We start from the raw sequence: 20,367 nt of genomic DNA on the forward strand, positions 1-20,367 counted from the left end.
TTATGTATATATTAAATTTGATTGGTTGGTTTATTAGGTTGAGTGTACAAACGTTTCAAAAACAAATTGTTAGCTACAAAACGGATAATTTTGGGGAAGAACATCAATTTATCGGCCATGGTCATGGTTGTCATATCAGGCGGGCGCTTTGGGGCTGCCCTTTATCGGGTCCTTTTGGGCATATTTGGGCACCCTCCATTTTGGGAGTGAAAAAAAGGGAAGGGGGTAAAAATAGGGGGGGGGGCTGGCCTATTTTTTGGGCGATATCCTTGTAATAAAGTAACAGGATGATCGGGTTTTCCTTAACAGGGTAGCTTCTCATAGGTCCCGGGAAGGTTTATAACTATCTTCTTGGGGGGTGGGACACCTCCAACCCCCCCCCCCCCAAAAAAAAAAATAAAAAATACCTAAGGGGGGGGGCACCCTCAAATTCGATTTCCACCTCCTCAAGTGTCCCTAGAGGCCTCTAGGGGGCATAGCCGCTAGTTAACTATTATATGTATACCTAATTAGTAAGCTTTTTTTTGTATCTAGAGGGCAATTGGGCGGCCCGTTATAGAAAAAAATGCCCAATATGACAACCCTGGCCATGGTCCTATCCCTTTAGATCCCTGATTATACAGTAAGATATGACTAAAAAGTTTCACATGTTGTTTATTTTGATTGATTGATATATTAGGTAGTCATAGTTTATTAGGGTTTGGACCTAGAAAGTCATGGAGTAGGCGGAGACACTTTTGTGTATTTTCAATTCTAAGGTTGTTATATTTTGTAGTAAGTAGTTATATTTTAAAATACGTATCACACTTAATTACATAACGCTAGTACATATAAAATAAGACTAATGTATACTCTTAAGAAAAGTGAACACTTTTTTAATTGGCAAAACAAAATTTCAAATCATTCTGCAATTTTCACAACTATGAGTTCTAGAACAACATTTGACAGATTAAATATTAATGAATTATTTGTATTTAAAAGCTATCAAATTAAAAAGCTATACTTTAAAGTTATCAATTTATTTGCAACAATTTGAATAAAATCTTTTTATTTATTTCCCCTCTCCCAAAGAAAAAATGGGGAAGGTGCTAGGCTTATATTGAAACTAAAAATAAAATAAAAATTATAGCTCACCTGAAGTCAATATCACCCATGTTAACTTCTTTATCATTTTCTTCATCCTCAATTTCCGCGTCCTCGAATTTCAATGTTTTCTTTTTTCTTGGACCCTATAAAAGAAACCTGATTTTAACCTTGATGATAAGCGTAACTTTGTCAATGAAGATGTTCGCGTCGGTTCTCTTTTTTGGTAATGCAACTCTTCAGGGGAAAATTATGTATATTCTACATGGGTACATGGGAACCCCTGATAAAGAGGATAAAGAGGGGGGGGGGGGGGAGGGGGACAGGATAAAAATATGTGGGACCACAATAAAATAATAAAGATTTTTAAAAATATTTTTTCCTCTCCTAGGCAAAAAATCAAAAAATATATGAGAGGGGTAAAAAAAGGAAAGAGTAGGTACTAAAATTATTTTTCCATTTTATCTCCCTCCTTAGGGCATAAACTAGGGGGGGGGGGGGGTGAATAAATAAATGAAATATTTTGCAGCCGGAAAAAAATAATATTATGCAGAATATACACCCCTGCAACTCTTTCTAATTTTATGTCTACTTAAACTACGTCTAAAATCTGTTAAAATCACTTAGCAACACACAAATAGACACACCCAGAAAATACATTCAAAAGAAGTTTAGTGCGATTGAATGTTTAATAGAATTTACATTTATAACTTGACGTAATTATAAAAAGAATCTTCACCAGGGAGAGGCTCTTTAGTTCTTATATAACTTAACCAAACATAAGACGGACATCAATAAAAGTTTTTCTCTCGAAAAGTTTGTTTGTGTTCCATATGCTATATGAAGAAACCCATCAAAAACCTTTTATACCTAAGTAATAAGAAATCTTAAAATTCATTTACCTCTCGTTGATGATTTCTTTTAGCTTCTCTAAGCTGTCTAATTTCTCCATGCCTAATCATTCTCTCTGCACCTGTCAGGGACTCTTCCATCTTGTCCTCTTCCAGTAAACCAGAATCCTAAAGAAATTGGATTATCATCATTATTTACCATGTATTTATCGGTGATTTCCACAAAGTGCCTGCCGATCTCTGACCCCACCCCTATTTTTTCAAATAGCGAAACATTACAACCGCCCATCTCCTTATTTTCAACTTTTTGAAATAAAAAGAGGGAGTTTCAAATCGGTGCTCAACAAGGAATTTCTATTTAATTGTTTTGATAAAACTCCAACCTGCAAGAGTTCTTCAAATTGCCTTCTCAATTTTGTCATTTCATAAAATCTTTGTTCTTCAAGTCCACGCTTTTTGCACCATTTCCTGCTATTGTCGTGTCCTTCAATCTACAATTATAAAAAAAAACAATTACCTAGATAAAAAAAACTTACTTTATTTATTGTTATTGGTTATAGTTCAACTATTAATATCGTCCATTTCTCAAAAATCTCTCCATACATAAGAAAGTCAGGGTGGGCATACAAAAAAACCACCCAGGGTTTTTTTTTAAAAAAACCAATAAAACCCCCATAAAAACCCTTAAAACCCTGGGTTTTTAAGGGTTTTTGGGTTGGGTTGGGCTGGGCTTTTTAAAAAAAACCCTGGGTTTTTCCCCACCCTGAAGAAAGTACTCTAAAACCTACTCAGGGCTAATAAAATGCACCCTGAATACTGTTATCCGTAGCTAGCTCTACTCTTTAATGTGGACTTAAATAGCACAGACTACTATTATGTTTACCTTAACATTGAGCCACTCCCTGTAAGCATTTAGTAATGTGAGTGGATCTCCATGATCATTATCTAAATTTCTTCTGGCAGCCATGCAGTCAGAATCTCTGTAAGCCTTATTGGTAAAGGGTGACTGTACAGAGAGTGCAGCTGCCAGTGTCAACACAGAGTCTACCTGATATCAAAACTTTGACAATAGGTTACAACAGTAGGTTTAATAGATTAAAAGAGGAGGGATAAGCATAACTAGAGCAAATGATTCTAAGCACCTTAGAGCAGTGACTCTAAGTGTGTGTTTTTTTGTGAATAATATTTGTTTAATATCGTTATATAATTTTTTTAAAGTTTCAAAATGGCATTTTTTGATGAAATATCATCAAATGTTTTGTTGAGTTCAAAGATTTAAATAAAATAATACGTCAAAACATAATCAAATGCTGTAAATCATGTTATGGAATTACTGACGAACAGAAATAAGTAAATTATAAAGAAAATTCGCTACTTTAAAAAGAAGATAAACCTATTATGGTAAATAAACTTGCTTATGAAATAAAAATGTTCTCTTTGAGATTCTTAGACTTGTTTTAAAAGTATTAATCCCTGATGAAACAAGGTTCCATTGATTAAAATCTTGCCAATAGAAACATCCACAGGTAGGTTAGACAAGGTTTTACCCATAGCAGTCAACCGTTCACTACAAATTCATAAAATATGACTGAGTGATGCAAAAAAGAAAAAAACGCGATTTGGGCCAGGATTCCAACCAATTATCTCCCCATGCATTGACGAGCAGATGCGCTAAGTGATATGATACAGTCGCGGGTCAATTGTAAAGTGTAACTAAAAGGGTAAGGTGGAGTTATTTAAATCACTCAGATATATATCTTTCCTGTTATCTAAGGCCCCCTGTTCTTTAAGCACAAGAATACTATTTTCAAGGCTTTCTGGCGGCGGAGGCTCTATGAATGGAAACTTCCTGGCGTCAGGTAGACCCATGGAAATCATCTGGAGGACCAGCGAGTCCAGGGGTACACGTTCTATCTCTGGCTTGGAGTAAGGAGAGAAGGACGAATATTCTGATTCAGCGTACAGACGGAAACATACACCAGGACCTGAAAATTTATGTTTCAATGTTTTTAAAAATAAAATGAAAATCTTTAGATACTTAAACATCATTTTAAATGATTTAGTTACATAATATTTATTTTATAATGTATGTATTTTTTCAAAAGGGGCGACGGATGTACTTATATCTCCCCCCCCCCCCCCCACTCCAATGTCAAGAACATACCTGTTCGTCCAGCTCTACCCTTCCTCTGTTCAGCACTAGCCCTACTCACCCAGAACTCCTTGAGCCGTAGCATCTTACACACGGGATCATATGTCATCTCCTTCACCTTGCCTGAGTCGCACACAAACCTGACTCCGTCGATGGTCACGGAGGTTTCTGCTATGTTTGTGCTCACTATTGCTTTCCTTTATAAATGCAAAAATTAAATCTTGATGTATGCGTGTACACTGAGTTATCTCGTAAAATGCAAGGCCGAATGATAAAATAAAAAATAAAGTAGATATCACCCCCCCCCCCTCAAACCCGTCTTTTAGGGCGGAGTCTAAAAGGCTAGGTGCGAAGCAGTTGCTAGAAAATATAGAAAGTGCTTAAAATTAGTTGAAATGTGTTTTACCCAGTATCAATACATTACATATAACTAAATAATAAAAATAAATTGCAAAGCAAAATTTAATAAACATTAGGACCTACCATTATAATACTAAGTAAACAACGTCTAAGAAATAACTGGATAATAAAAATAATTGCATTCCTGATTCCGTCTGGAGGGTAGTCAAATACCTTCTCTTGTTCCGCTAGTGAGAGGGTGCTGTGTAGTGGCAGCACTATCCATTTATTGTTAAGCTCAGCATATTGTTTACATGCCTCAACAACCTTAATATTCACAAATTAATGGAAAGGTAAATATTTCGATGAAAAAAGATAAAGATTTCTATAAGTACCTAGTGACTTTATGAGTAATGAAAGAAAATACGATGAAGTGCGTATGCTGCCATATAATGACTTTAGGGCATATTTCGATTTTAAAATATGGTAAAAAGTACTTGTATCCAAACTTTTCCATAAACAATTTACCTACTCTACACGAAGGATTATTTGTTTATCAATTTTGGGGGGGTATATTGATTTTCGTCCATTTTCATGTTCTTTAGATAAAAGTTTTTATAATAGCCAAGCTCAAAATCAAATAAATCAAAATGGCCGCACCAACATTTGGGTTGCAATCAGATAGTACAATTTTCCTTGATTTAAAAAAACTCCTCCTACTTTATGATATAAGATCAATTACAACCAAGAGTGAAAGAAATACAGGGACACATTGTAAGTAATTATTAATATGAAATATCTTATGAAATATAAAGAACAAAAACACGGTGATTCTAAAAGGAAGTAGGATTTAAGAAATTTCCTAGGTAAATGAATGGACTTCATGGGCATAATGTTCACAATATATTTTTAATCAAATGTGAAGAACATAAATTTCATGAATCTTTTAAAATTCCCTTTCTTAATTGCTTCAAAATGGGGGGGGGGGGGGGGGGAAAGCGTAGCCAAAAAAGACAAACTGACATTTGCAATGTGATTTTTTGAAAGGCACATTTATTTCTTTTAACGTTATAGCGCACAGACGTGACCCTATTCATAGAATAGCTACGCTTCTAATAAATAAACTGATATTGAAGTGCATTCATTCATTAAGCTTGTCAGGCATAATTCCTTGTTTTGATGACAAAACTGTAATCTAATCCTTATCTATGCAAAATACATACTTCAACAAACTAAGGATTCACAAATGTATTTAAATATTTAACTTTATTATTATGCTGTTAAAATAGATTTTAACTTAGTTAGTGTGAACTTGGTACAAACTATGAAACAATGAATGAAAAAGAGTGTAAAAATAAGAAAAACACAACATGAACTCGGTTAATTAAAATCGATTAAAACACGGATATGTCATTGTCAATGGCAGAAATATTTATTTTTCTCAGATTATATTATATGTATATTGCAAATGTCTGACATTAGTTTATAAAAGATGGGGAAAAGAGAGTAAAATATTTTGTCTCATGTTATTGTTTACAAAGGGCTACAAAAAAAAATGGAGAATATAATTTAATTACCCTTGTAATTTCTTGGATACCACTGAGAAATATCAACAAATCTCCTCTTTGTGTTGTTGGATATTTCTTATCAATTATCTAAAATATAAATCTGTATGAAAAGAGAATCCAAGATTACGCATAATAATTAAGACATATCTGTACAATAAAAATATGCTACAATAATAAATTGAAATTTTAACATAAAATATAATTAGCCTGAACTCTTATTATTTTTTTGAAGTACATTACATTAACAGAGTTATAATACCTACCCCCTCGCCCCAAAAAATAAATAAATATTTATAACCCCAATAACATTTTTTTATAAATCTTGTACGTCCCTGTAACAGCAAAAAGAAGCTAAGAATGATTCATATTAAAAGAACAGTAAGAAAGAAATATTTGTACATGCCATAGTTGATAAGTTACTATGCTCCAAAATTTTACCTGCAAAATCCTGACATAAGGTGCTGGATTAAGCCTGTCACTGTCCTCTATACATGGAATAGGGTGGTATTCAAGAGAAATCGGATACAATCGTCCAGGCACCTAAATATACATCACAAGACTTAAATAGTTTGCCTAATAGGAAATATTTTCTCTCTCATGAAAATACATTTAATTCAAACAATCTTAACTCTATTTGCCTCTGTTTGATGATTTTATTATCATATTTTGTCATAAAAATGAATATAAAGCAAATTACCTGAATTACGGGGGCCTCGCCGTCAAAATAATCCTTGAAAAGATCAATGTTTATTGTGGCAGACATCAAGATCAATCTGAACGGTAACAAGTTAAATTAAAACTGTTTACATTATTGAAGTAGTCTTTATTGATTTGTCTGCCCTACCATTCTCCTTCGATTGTGGAACCTTTAAACTCTAGATGATCAGCCGAAAGCATTAAGATAAAAAAATATTTTTATAAATTAATGCCTCTTATGTAATTGCCTTAATTCAACTTCTTTCCTTAAATCCTCTCTGTGCTGTAGCAAACACTTGATGACTCCAAGTAGGTAGTCACCATGCAGATGGCGTTCATGCACCTCGTCAAGCACTATTACATTGTAACAGGCTAAACTTGCATCTGAGGAAATCTTAAACAAGAAAGATTAAGTTTATTTTGTGTATTACCAAATCGTTTGACATAAAGGGGGGGTTTTTTAATGCAACCATCTCGTAATCAGTGAGCAAATGACACTTAGAATTCGAATTTCGATCTGAACTTTTGCATGAGTAATTCTTAGTAGGTCTATTTTCCCTAAATCGAACAAAAAGTTGGAAAAGTAACGGCTAGCGGCTCAGCCGTTCAGCCGTTTTTTGCCTATTTTCAGGGTAAATCCATCATCAATTACGTAGGAATTAACTTTTTAAAACACGTTTTTGGTTTAATTCATGTTAAATGATAGCAATAACCAATTTTAAAACTTCTAGTACCAACAGTTACCGTCTAGAACCGTTTGATAGCGTTTTGAAGTAGAAAAGAGTATTATGTTGAGAGAGGTTTCGTGACTAATTTGCAATATAGATATCAAACAAATGGCAAAACAGATGAGCCGCCAGCCGTTAGCCGTTACTTTTCCAACTTTTTGTTCGATTTAGGGAAAATAGATCTACCAAGGATTACTCATGCAAAATTATAGATGGAAATTCGAATTCTAAGTGCCATTTGCTCACTGATTACGAGATGGTTGCATTAAAAACCCCCCCCCTTATATTTCTTAAAGGAAAAGAATGAAGCCTGTCTTCGAAAGATTTTATTTGCCTGCTTGTGTCCAAAGGAATACGAAGCTCAATATATAAATAGCTAGTTTTAAGATTTTTTTCTAATAAAACTGCCAAAAAAAAGTCAGGGTCTTTATGGTAAACTTTTTGGTTGGTTATTAATATTTTTAGGAATAACAAGATCGTACCTGTCTTAAAAGCAAACCTTCTGTTAAAAATATACACTTTGTGTTCTTTGTTTTCTGTTTCTCAAATCTTAAAAAAAGATGATACATGAGAGGTGTTAAAATTATGATAAACATAAATCTTACCTATTTTATTTAAAGAGATAATATAGGTATTACTTACCTAATTTGGTAACCAATCTCTTGTCCATATTGGTTTAAAGTTTCAAAGCTGACCCTAGTGGCTAGTGAAACACAAGCAATCCTGCGGGGCTGTGTACATGCTATGTTGGTGTAGCCAGCCTAAAAACAAGTCAGATTTTTGTATAGGTTCGCGGAACAAAAAAATTAAATGTCTGTAGGCATTGTGCTTGTTTAACAAATGCTGTCGCAATTTGTCGAATCCCAATCACGCAACCTTCACTGAGATGACCTTGGGTTTTGAGTATAGGAAGTTAGGATTCTAAAAATCAAGCTTCTATAATCGTTTTTCCCCTTATCTCTACACCTCATTCTATTAATAAAGGTGTCTCAAAATACCTACCTATTTATAGGAACTAAATATTTAGCTCTATAGTAATCAAGAATCTTAAAATATGTGTGTTTACTTTGGGATGGTATGAAATAAGAAACTAAAAATTACATTACCTGTAGTAAATACTGTGGGACCTGAGTAGATTTGCCGCACCCTGTATCTCCAGCTACTATTACAACTTGATTTTCTACCAGGGCCTCGAGAATGCTTTCTTTGTACTCAGCTATTGGCAATTTCTTTTGACTAGTTCGCAACTTTTTTAACTTTGACATCTTCTCTTTCTAAAATTATTTAGTTTAGGGTCAAGCGGGGCATTAACCGGTAAGGGGCATTACCGGTAATTTTTTACCCACCTTCAGAAAATGACATTTTTCTCCATGTTTTAATCGACTGACAGAAAAAAACATAAAAGCAAATTTGTTTCTTATTCAATTGCCTACAAAAAAGTATAAAATGAAATTTTTGTGAGATAAATTTTAAGAGTACTTTTGGGGTCTCAAAGTCGGACGAAAAAAATTTTTTTTCAAAATTTTTTTCACCTATGTGTATAAAGATCGACCTACACAAAAATTGGTAAGACCTAGAACTGATCCGTAAAAACCTTTTGAACTAAGAATTGCCCGCTCTTTCCAAATCCGTTGAGAGCTTAAATGTAGAGTTAATATTTTTTTCAAAAATGACCAAAGTTCGCGAGGGGTATTTTCCAGTAACGTCGAAAAAAAAATTCAAATTCGATTTTTAAGATCAATTTTCAGGTTTTCTTTGGTAAAATCTAAAATTCAATATGGGCTTTTTAAGAATTAGGCCAAAAAGTGAATAGAACAGATTTTTTTATATAAAAAAATTTAAATTTTATTTTGAAAGAAAATTTTTGTGAAAAAAAAAATCGAAATTTCTCGTCTTTTAAAAAAAATGATTTTTGACATAGAAGGAATAGTCCGATCTTTATGAAAATTTTTGTGGATAATCCCTATAACCTATACTAACTATGATTATTTATGTTTGACTGGCCGTTTGGCCGTTTTTCATCGATTTTTTTTAGGTTGAAAAGACGTTACCCACAATGCCCCACCATGGGGCATTTATCAGTAATTTCTCTGAGTCCAGTTATGACAAACTTCTAAAAGTCCTAGGATAACGTCCTGTTAGGACCTGATAGTCCTTTACGTAAGCTTTCTAATGGTCTTGGTCCCATTTAAAAATATTAATATTTACTCCATTTTTTTTTCAAAAAACCGAAAAAATTACCGGTAATGCCCCGCCTCACCCTATGGTTTTTAAAAGCGAAGCTTTTCTATAATTAGGGTCGGTCCGTCCGTCCGTCACGGATAGCTTTTTTCGTTAATTTAGGCATGTTATAATTGTCCTATCGATTTTAAATTTTGCATGGTGATTCCTTTAGTAGTTAGGTACGATGTAGAAAGCGTAGCAACTCTATAATCATTACCAAAATGTCCGTACGTCTATTTTAAACATGTTGATTTTTTTACCATTTTAACAACAAATTTTTATGTGATCTAATTATCCGATTGATCTGATTTTTAGTATAGTGATTCCTGGGACAACAAAGTATTATGTTTTAAGCGAAGCAACTCTATAATCAAGTCCTAAAAATGTAAGTATGTCCATAAACATTATTCTGTATAAAGCAGTTTTTCAACAAATTTACTTACAATTTTGCTTCGACTCTTATACATTTATATTCTGATTATTCAGTTCTGACACTATATAGGTGTTAATGACCGTTTGTCCTACCGTTTCAGTGCTTCGCTTTTATGGATGTTGTCATCCTTGTTTTGTCAATACTTTAGGTAATGCAGGACAAGGTATTCAACAACAAGAGTATGACCCTAATTTTCCTAAAAAGAGGGCGGATGCATTGGCTGTTTCGGTCAACTTGTTCAGTTGAAATAGACAACGCTCTTGTCCGGCTAAATAGTTTACCTGAAGAAAATTTATAAATATTTGGATAATCTGTTGAAATTCTATAACCATGTCCTCCGTCAGAACTGAACCTCGATCAGAATCTTGAAAACTTATTCGATTTAACAAATCCCTGATTAATACATTGCAAACGTTATCACATTTTTATTCTTAAAGGGCAATTTTTCTTTAAATTATTATTGAAAACTTTATGACGCTCTCTCTGCACTGCTATTATGAACGTAACTAATGGATGTATTATAAGAGAAAAAAAACATTAGACTTTGTTAATTGGTGTAAAAAAAAACAATGTATTCCTTGGATCTTGAGGGCAAAGGGAAAAGCATGATCCATGTCCCTTGTTATATTCCAGCGGTATTCCTGAAATGTAACATGATTCAAAAAGAATAAAAAAAGAGAGGATAAATGGACTTCCATTTTACACCAAATGCCTTATACTTCCCCATAGTAAATCTTGTCAGCAGTTTTAGACCTTGAAGCCCCTTAAAGCATGTCGTAAAAAGTAGTGGATGTGCTACCCACAAAGCCCACCATAGAAGTCTGAATTTGGTATCAGTAAGTGGGTGGATTTCTAATCACACTTCAACATTATTTCAACCCTGAACAACTTTTTCGACAGTCATCATGCTTTAAAGGATCCTATATTTCCGAGAAGCTTTACATTTGTTCAGTTGAGATTTAATATTTTTCTGACTTAAGGGGCACAAAGAAGATGGAAGCGCCACCAATTGATAGCCCAAAATCTGCCTTGGATCGATACTAAACTTAAATAAAAATTGGGAAACAATCGACCAAACCATTCACTAGATCTTGGTAGAACTGGACATCCACGCACATCTAACTACTTTATAACATAGAATAGTTTTGAGGACCTACCCAGCTCTTCTGAAAACCTTTTTTCTTTATTCTTTCTCCTATTCTGTTTTGTTCCCTTGGTTCTTTCAAAGTGTTGATATTTTCTTAGAAATTGCCAAAAGTCATTATATTCTGTGGTACCTTGCTTTAATCCAAAATAAGATTATTCATATCAAATACATAAATACATAACTAAGTTGAATTTTATTCTACAAGTTAGTTCTTTCCTTATTTAAAACATTTTTAATTATCAAAGCTTATAGATATTCAAAGCAATAAAGGCGTAATTACAGACAAAGTGAAATATTCATTGGACGGCAGAACATACAAATGAAAATCAGCCATCTATTTGGCCATTATAAGAGCAAATTAGTCACGAAACCTATCTCCGAGTCCACATAATACTTTTTGTCGCTCAAAAACCTTATCAAACGGTACTAGCCGGTAGCTGTTGGCACTAGAAATTTAAAAATGGTTATTGCTATCATTTAACATGAATTAAACCAAAAATATGTTTTAAAAAGTTGATTCCTACGTAATTTATTATTAATTTGCCCTGAAAATAGGCAAAAAAAAACGGCTAAACGGCTGAGCCGCCAGCCGTTACTTTTCCAACTTTTTGTTCGATTTAGGGAAAATAGACCTACCAAGGATTACTCATGAAAAATTTCAGATCAAAATTCGAATTCTAAGTGCCATTTAATCATTGATTACGAGACTGTTAAAAATTAAAATATATATTCGGACCAAAAAAACTCTAGACGTTAATTTTAGCCTAACAATTAAGAATCCAAATCCGCTATTAAAAAACGGATTCAAGATTCGGATTCCAAAATTGGCCACAAATTGGGCGGATTACGGATCCCGGATTCGGATTACCAACCCTAATTTTAACATTTGATCTTTTTTAAATGAGAAAAAGATAAATATAAAAAAATTTTATTTTATTCCTTCACAAAATCTTCAGGCCGAAAGAAAATTCTGTCCAATTTCGATCTGAACTTATCAAAATTGTATAATTTACTTTCTGGGGGCGAAAAGCTTCTTTTTCTCCTCTTGTTTGATTTACTCCGCGATCTTTTTCTATCCCTTGTTGTACTTCTTGACCTTTTTCTGTTTCTGGATCTACTTCTTGACCTTTTTCTATCACTTGATCTACTTCTTTCTTTATGTCTACGTTCTTTAGATCTATTTCTTTCTCTAGATCTGCTTCTTGATTTATATTTTCTGTCATTGTTATATCTTTCAGTTCTTTCATTTGACAAGCTTCGACTAAGCTTTTTATATTTTTGTTTCTTTCTAGAAGAACGATTATCGTCTACAGAGCTACTGCGGCTAGACGAAGCCGACCTTTCACGTCTGCTACGTTTCTTCATTTTCTTATTTTCCCTGCATCTGAAAAGCAATGTAATTATATGCTTATAAATAATCCCGAAAGACGATATAATCATAGAATAAGAATTATAAGGTATTGAGGAAATATAATAAATATCACACTCTTTCAATTACAAATACATAAAATAATTTTCCATTAGATAAATACTTTATATAAGTGATGCTTATTGTTTCTTGATCCAACCTATTTTAAGATATTTCTTTTAAAAACTAAATATCATATTGACTACAAAACAAATATTTAAAAGGATGCATCTCTATTTTTATTTGAACGGTTGCCACTTTAAATTTTGATTTTATTTTTTTCAAATACATTTTTTTAATTCATGAATAATGCCCAAATACTACGGGTGTACTTTCTAAATTACTTTAACAAGGATGAGAACATTCATCAAAAGGAGGCTTGTATTGATACCATTATTAATTGGTGGTTTCAAAAGGATTATTTTTCAGTCTTTAAATAACTACCAAGCATAATATTTGGTTGTACTTACTGCCTTTAACCAAAAGTCTAAATGAAAAATCTGCATATATTCCTATTACTAGACCACACAGATAATGTAGAAAATTTTTGCTTTTTAAAAACTACGCAATACATACAACATGAAGTACCTAATACATAGACCAACAACATTAATGATAAAGTTAAGATTTGCCATCTTAATTTAAATAACAAAGATTTAATAAAGAAATTTGAATAAAAAACAATAACAAATTACACGACCTTTTATACTGATATATAGCTGATTTTCTTTTAAATTATTATATAAAAGGATATAGGAAAACAAAACATAAAATCACATACATTAAAAAATATTACTAAATATATTACTATCATATATAAGAGACCTACATAACTATAACTATAATAACTGGCTGGGTACTATGTTTGAAAATAATATTTGAATAAGAATATTCCCAGGAAGACAGGAGCTGTATAGATAATGAATTTTGTAACAGAATTTCTGATGCTGGTACCAGAGTTGGGAATGTCACCTGTCTCTGCTTCTTCCTAAATCATATTTTTATTATTGGAATAATTATTCTACAAAAGATTTTATGCCAGAAAGATTTTTTTCTCTTCTTTAACACATGATTTAACAGAAGCTGGACAGGGTACAGGGGACAATTCCTGTAACATCAAGGAACTCAATTAATAAAGAGTTACAGCAGTAAAATCTTGGATTAGAGAGCGCTAAATGTTGGCAAAATTTTTTTTCTTTTCTTGTCAAGTCCCTGAACAAATCTAAATAGGCGGCACCATATTCGGTTTCTTTCGAGGCACAATAAAAAATAAAAATCATAAATGTTACCTTGACAGAATGTGGTGGATGGTACTCATACAATATCTGGGCTTCGACTAGTAACTTTTCAAAAGGTAAATCCTGAGGTATTTGGGACAACAGACCATGGATGCTAGACATCTCACATTCTAAACAAAGTTGTAATTTCAATTTTAGGTTAAAAATAAGAGTAAAAAAGACTTTTTTTATGGAGGGGGGGGGGCATGGTTGATTTCTCTTTGGAGTACCCTCCCCCATAATGGTAAAAACTTTCCCTGGATCTATAAAAAAAAGCTCCACTGTAAGGACAGGACTATTATGCCAGAATCAGCGGTTAGCGAAAACATTCGTTGAAAACACCCTGTTTGTTTTATGCAAAGATTCAAGTAAAATTATATTAGGAAATATTTCATACATGATGCATATGATTATTTAATAACTTTAATTTAGTACCTGTAGCTAAAATTTCTTTTTGTCTATAGAGAACTATTGCTGTTGCCAGATAAACAGGCATCATTGGAGGCTGCGCCAGAAAGAAATCATACAATCTGACAACATCATTATAATCTGGCAGCACATGACCAAACCATGTGATCAGCCAAGGCAAAGCAAAGATGGTGCCCACCTCTGACCTAACCAGGTGGGCGTGCAGTTCTGGATGGCGCTGTCTTATTATAGGATACATATATTGAAGAAGTTTCATTGTTGGCTCCATAGTTGGGGCCATGAATTCTTTTAAATGTGACACTGAAAGTCTTTCAACTATACGGTATCCTAATTCTTCACCAACAACCAGTAAAAATGTTATTGCTACATCATGATATCCTGAAATATGAACATAAATCAATTGAATGGAGAGTCAAAATAACAAAAGTTGTTTTCTAAAAATATTCTTGATTTTCCCAAGGTAAATGAATAAACAATGAATAAATAATTGTACCTTGATAGTAATGAAGGTTTGGATGAGTAATAATAACTCTTATAATAAGTCTGGTGAGCTGTTCCTGAAGCATGGGCCGCTCTTCCTCCCCTATACAGGGAGGAAATCTCTTCAAACTACGATTAACATCCAGCACAACTAAAACATTTAGTCCTCATTGATCCATCATTCTTTTGTGAGTAACAGAGTGTTTATATGACTTCGCCTTTGAATATGGAGTAGGGGGATATAAATCACTCATCAAACCCCAATTTTATTTGATAATAACGAAACTCTTAATAATAAGACAGCTGACAGATCTCCCACATTTTTAATAATATTGTGTCAACGCAAAAGTAAATATTATACCTACCATTCTAAAAGTTGCGTTGTAAGTAGCCATACTTTCCCTAAATAGGCCTTAATTTTGATGTTATTTTACCTTGGTTGTATTCTGAATGCTTTTGTACTTCTTCATCTGTTGGCACTGTATGTTCTTTACTCGTAGGATCAATATGAACCAACAATGGCCATACATTTACACGAATCTAAAAACATATCTTAAAACTATACCTTGAAAAGGGCTTGTTTATTAGGTAATGTACGAGTAATGCTTTTTAACAGCGTTGTGGAGCCGGAAGCCGCCATATTTTGCTGGAGCCGGAGCAGTATTTTTTGTTAAAAAACGGCTCCGGCTCCGGGTTAGCTAAAAAAAAAGATATTTTTATCAATTATAATTTCGTAACTCTGTTTTGTCGTGTGCAAATGCTTCAAAAATTTAACTTTTAAAACCTTCAAAAGTAAAAAAAAGACTTGCCAAAAAAATATTATGTTGAGTTTTTCTTGATTTAATTTAGATCGGAGCCGGAGCCAAATACAGAACTTGAGCCGCCATTTTCACAGACGGCTCCGCGGAGCCGGAGCCGCACCAAAATCAAACGGCTCCGCAACGCTGTTTTTAAAACTAACTAAATCTACTTTTAGTTGGTTATAAAATAATATTAAAGTCTAAAAAGTTTGAATTGTTGACTATAAGTCCTCGTTTACTCACTGTCATAACAATTATTATCTTTTAGTTACCTACCTTATCAGTTAATAATCCCAGCTGACTAACAGCCAAGTGAACTAGCTTATCATGATCTCCACTTGCAATAGCACTTTCAATCTCAACAGTTTTTGTGACACTAGAATTCTGGCGAAATTTTCGCTTCTGTCGACGCCGTCTGATTGGCTTCTTTTGTACCTCCTGTGCAGAATACTTATAAATTTTTTGGATGAATAGGTACGTACAAAATGAAAAAATGTAGTGAGAACCAACAAATTTTAACAACTATCGAGTCTCGTTTATATTGAAAAATAGAGCAAACCAACTACAAAAGTATTTTTTCCTGTACTACGGCGGTGTCTGAGTCAGTACTGCTGTACATGCTGGGTATTGAGGACGCGGAGCTACGGGTGGTCACTTTTCTTCGAGTGTTGGATCTGGTACTTGTGTCCCTACGTTTTCTATCACATGTTGTTGTCAGGTCATCTTTTGATCTAGATAATTCATCTCTAATCAATGCAACCTGGATACTTAGTTTAGTTCTATTTTTCTTTCGTGTCTTCATAAATTTGATTAAAATATAAGGGAAAAGTAGGTTGCGGGTAAAATTCGTAAACGTTTTGAGTTTTTAGTTAAAAACAGTAGTAGAACGATAAAAATTTATGTTAACTTAAAAAAAAATGTGTCTATAGTTCTTTTCAATAAGAAATACACTAAGGGGGGGGGGGGCGTAATGACATTTATTCGTAATCCGTGAGCAAAATGGTCTAAAAATTTAGCTAGACCCTTCAAACTTGGTATATAAGCCTAGTCCTGTAGGTATTACATCTAAATGGCAAAAAATCCAAAAAATTTTATTTTAAGGTTAGGTTAGGTAAGAAAAACCCTGCGGAAATGGGGTTTTTAGGCTTTTTTTGGTCTATTTTGATGTGGAAACTTACCTTAAATTGTTTTTTCTTAGGGTTTTAACTTAAATACACTGTATCTATTCATATGGACATTATTTAAGATGATTCAGCAAGTCGGGGACCGACCCCAGGGGGCTAGGTGGGTGGCCCGCAGGGGTTAAGTGCATTTTCCCAATACATATGTTGTGATACATCTAATTATAGGTTTTTTAGGTCAAGGAACTCAAATTTAGAGCTAAAATAAGCATTAGACTAATCTGAAGCTAGCCCCAGCAGGCTAGGTTGGTGGCCCGCAGGGGTTAAGTGCATTTTTTCTAATATATATCTTGTTATATATCAAAATATAGGTTTTTTAGGTCAAGAAACTCAAATTCTGAGCAAAAATTAGCATTAGACTAACCTGAAGCTAACCCCCCCGGGCTAGGTTGGTTTTCTGCAGGACTTAAGAGCATTTACCTAACCTAACCTAGAAACTTACTTATAATTTTACTTGGTTTTTTTTTAATAAACTTTGTCTATTAATGAGGACTTTATTTAAGATAATCCAACAAGTCGGGAACCGACCCCAGCGGGCTAGGTTGGTGGCCCGCAGGGGTTAGGTGCATTTTTTCCAATATATATCTTGTAATATATCAAAATATAGGTTTTTTAGGTCAAGAAACTCAAACTCTGAGCGAAAATTAGCATTAGACTAACCTGAAGCTAACCCCCCCGGGCTAGGTTGGTTTTCTGCAGGGCTTAAAGGCATTTACCTAACCTAACCTAGAAACTTACCTAAATTTTTACAGGTTTTTTTCTTGTATAAACTGGGTCTATTAATGAGGACTTTATTTAAAATGATCCAGAAAGTCGAGGACTGACTTATCTGAAGCTAGCCCCAGCGGGCTAGGTGGCTGGCCTGCAGGGGTTTAGTGCATTATTTTCCAAAATACACCTTCTGATATATCAAAATATAGGTTTTTAAGGTCAAGAACTCAAATTCAGAGCTAAAATAAGCATTAGAATAATCTTAAGCTAACCCCAGTGGGCTAGTTGGGTTGCCCACAGGGCTTAAGTGCAGTTTACCTAACCTAACCTAGAAACTTACATTTAATATTATTTTTTTAGGTTTTGTTTCTCAAATTAAACTGTCCATTTATGAGGATCTTATTTCAGATGATCCAGCAAGTCGAAGACCGACCCCAGTGGGCTAGTTGGGTGGCCCGCAGGGGTTAAATGCATTTTTCAGAAAAAGTATGTGTTATCATACATCAAATTATAGGTTTTTTAGGTCAAGAAACTCAAATTTACAGCTAATAAAAGTATCAGACTAATCTGAAGCTAGCCCCAGCGGGCTAGGTGGGATGCCTGCAAGTCTTAAGTGCATTTTACCTAACCTAACCTGGAATAAACTGTGTCTATTTATTATTTAAGATGATCAAGCAAGTCAGCGACCGACCCCAGCAGGCTAGGTGGGTGGCCCGCCAGGGTTAAGTGCATTTTCAAAAAGTATGTGCTGTCATACATAAAATTAAAGGTTTTTCAGGTCCAGAAATTAAAATTTAGAGCTAATAATAGAATCAGACTAATCTGAAGCTAGCCCCTGCGGGCTAGCTGGGTTGCTCGCAAGGCTTAATAAATGCATTTTATTAAACCTAACCTAGAATCTTACTTTTTTGAAGGTTATTTAATTGAATAAACTGTTCATGAGAACATTATTTAAGAGGATCCAGCAAGTCGGGGACTGACCCAGGCGGGCTAGGTTTTACATAGATACACAGTGTTTAGTCCTAAAGCCATCATTTAAAAGATTCTTCATACAGGAGGCTGACTCAATGAGGTCCCCAACTTGCTGGATCATCTAAAATAATGTCCTCATTCATAGACACAGTTCATTCAAGAAAAAAACCAAAAAATAAGTAAGTTTCTAGGTTAGGTTAGGTAAAATGCACTTAAGTGGGCCACCTACCTAGCCCCCTGGGGTCGGTCCCCGACTTGCTGAATCATCTTAAATAATGTCCATATGAATAGATACAGTGTATTTAAGTTAAAACCCTAAGAAAAAAACAATTAAAGGTAAGTTTTCACATCAAAATAGACCAAAAAAGCCTAAAAACCCCATTTCCGCAGGGTTTTCCTTACCTAACCTAACCTTAAAATAAAAATTTTTGGATTTTTTTGCCATTTAGATGTAATACCTATAGGACTAGGCTTATATACCAAGTTTGAAGGGTCTAGCTAAATATTAAGACCATTTTGCTCACGGATTACGAATAAATGTCATTACGACCCCCCCCCCCCCCCCCCACCTTTAGTGAATATTATCGTTATACTACTATTTTTAAGCCTTAAAACACACACCTTTACGGATTTTACCCGCAACCTTCTTTTCCCTTTTTTTTGAAAGATCTTAGTTTTCTACATTTAATCCGTGAAAATCTTACATCATGATAAATTAAGAGATTAGAATATTTTAACAAACATATACATGATGTATAATTTTTTCGATGTGCGTTCAAAAATTACTAAAATGTCAATTTCATTTTTACTAATATAAATTACATATACACGCACATGTTAAATTTAAACTACAATTTTAAAAATATAAAGAACTTAATTGGTATTTAATTATAAACAATCAGCAAATATCCCTTAATTTATGATTAAAAAACCTATATATAAATTAAGGTTTACTTTTAAACAAAAAGGAAACATTTATATCAATAATTCATACTTATGTTTAAATTCTTCTTCAAGAAAAGGTGTATATTCTTCAGTGGGTAAAACTGATGTTTCAGAATTTTCATCCTCACTTGTTTCTGTATGATCTTCCATTTTTAATCTTAAATAAAATCTTTTCTATGATTCACTAGTTTTATTTATAAAAAACTACTTAATTATTTAATCTTAACGATGACGAAACTTGTTAACATCAAAAACATTAAATTTTGTCGAAAATTTTTTTTTTCGTTATGTAAAATGAGTTTTATTTATTAAAGCAAATTACTTATTAATTTTGATCCTTTAGTTTTAAAAGTGCATGCAATATTATAATATTTTGTACTTTAATTATTATGAAATATAACAAATCCTAGAATATTTCTATAATTTGTTATCCTAACGAATAAAATATAAGTATAATTAAGGCATAAAGTTATTTTTAATTGTTAATAACTATTTCAACATGCTCCCAGCTTTCATTTCATAATATTCGCCACCTCTTCTAAGGTAAACATAAGATTCTGAAATAAAATTGTCCGCGGCATTCTAGCATTAGTGTAAGGTTCAGTTGAAATTCACTAACAATGTCGCGTTGTAATACACAGTATACAAGAAGTCGAACGTAAGGACATCCTAAGATAAAAAATATAATTCTTCAAACCAAATAATAAAGCATTATCATTTTTTAGTGTTTGTCACAAAAAATGCCGTTACTCTTTTTTTTTTAAATCATACAAAACTATAAACGCAAGATTCTGGAAGAGAAAATTAAAAAAAAAAAACGATAATAATCAAGGACATGATTCTGACAAACAATTCTAAATAAAAACTTCCCACCAACCCACTTGCTCCCCCCCCCCCCTTATTCTTACCCAATTCTCTTTAGTTACTGCACAAGTTTTACGCCT

The 20,367-nt window shown here is 33.4% G+C and overlaps 2 protein-coding genes across 2 annotated transcripts in view; both read right to left on the reverse strand.

Annotated features, from left to right (window-relative positions):
* LOC145316693 (putative ATP-dependent RNA helicase DHX34) overlaps positions 1-12,585 on the reverse strand; it is a 15,161-nt gene extending 2,576 nt beyond the window's left edge. The window contains exons 1-19 of the mRNA XM_080157390.1: positions 12,160-12,585; positions 11,231-11,354; positions 10,650-10,714; positions 10,355-10,465; positions 8,524-8,691; positions 8,060-8,178; positions 7,900-7,966; positions 6,956-7,083; positions 6,691-6,766; positions 6,432-6,533; positions 6,003-6,080; positions 4,628-4,752; positions 4,099-4,280; positions 3,697-3,919; positions 3,407-3,501; positions 2,818-2,981; positions 2,318-2,425; positions 1,986-2,102; positions 1,135-1,229 (exon numbers count right to left, since the gene is read on the reverse strand). Coding sequence (XP_080013516.1) covers positions 1,135-1,229; positions 1,986-2,102; positions 2,318-2,425; positions 2,818-2,981; positions 3,407-3,501; positions 3,697-3,919; positions 4,099-4,280; positions 4,628-4,752; positions 6,003-6,080; positions 6,432-6,533; positions 6,691-6,766; positions 6,956-7,083; positions 7,900-7,966; positions 8,060-8,178; positions 8,524-8,691; positions 10,355-10,465; positions 10,650-10,714; positions 11,231-11,354; positions 12,160-12,585 — 2,573 coding nt within the window. The remainder of the gene's footprint in view (positions 1-1,134; positions 1,230-1,985; positions 2,103-2,317; positions 2,426-2,817; positions 2,982-3,406; positions 3,502-3,696; positions 3,920-4,098; positions 4,281-4,627; positions 4,753-6,002; positions 6,081-6,431; positions 6,534-6,690; positions 6,767-6,955; positions 7,084-7,899; positions 7,967-8,059; positions 8,179-8,523; positions 8,692-10,354; positions 10,466-10,649; positions 10,715-11,230; positions 11,355-12,159) is intronic.
* Positions 12,586-12,603: 18 nt separating this feature from the next.
* LOC145316697 (TBC1 domain family member 20) lies at positions 12,604-19,978 on the reverse strand. Its single transcript, XM_080157398.1, has 8 exons — positions 19,473-19,978; positions 16,193-16,345; positions 15,891-16,050; positions 15,249-15,354; positions 14,828-14,965; positions 14,341-14,712; positions 13,918-14,036; positions 12,604-13,616 (listed from the first exon to the last, which is right to left on the reverse strand). The coding sequence occupies exons 1-8, from the start codon at positions 19,571-19,573 to the stop codon at positions 13,488-13,490; spliced, it is 1,278 nt and encodes a 425-aa protein (XP_080013524.1). The 5' UTR covers positions 19,574-19,978; the 3' UTR covers positions 12,604-13,487.
* Positions 19,979-20,367: the final 389 nt, after the last annotated feature.

This window comes from Acartia tonsa, chromosome 4 (genome assembly GCF_053477335.1).
Source record: "Acartia tonsa isolate MP-2025a chromosome 4, ASM5347733v1, whole genome shotgun sequence".
NCBI classification, from domain to species: domain Eukaryota; kingdom Metazoa; phylum Arthropoda; class Copepoda; order Calanoida; family Acartiidae; genus Acartia; species Acartia tonsa.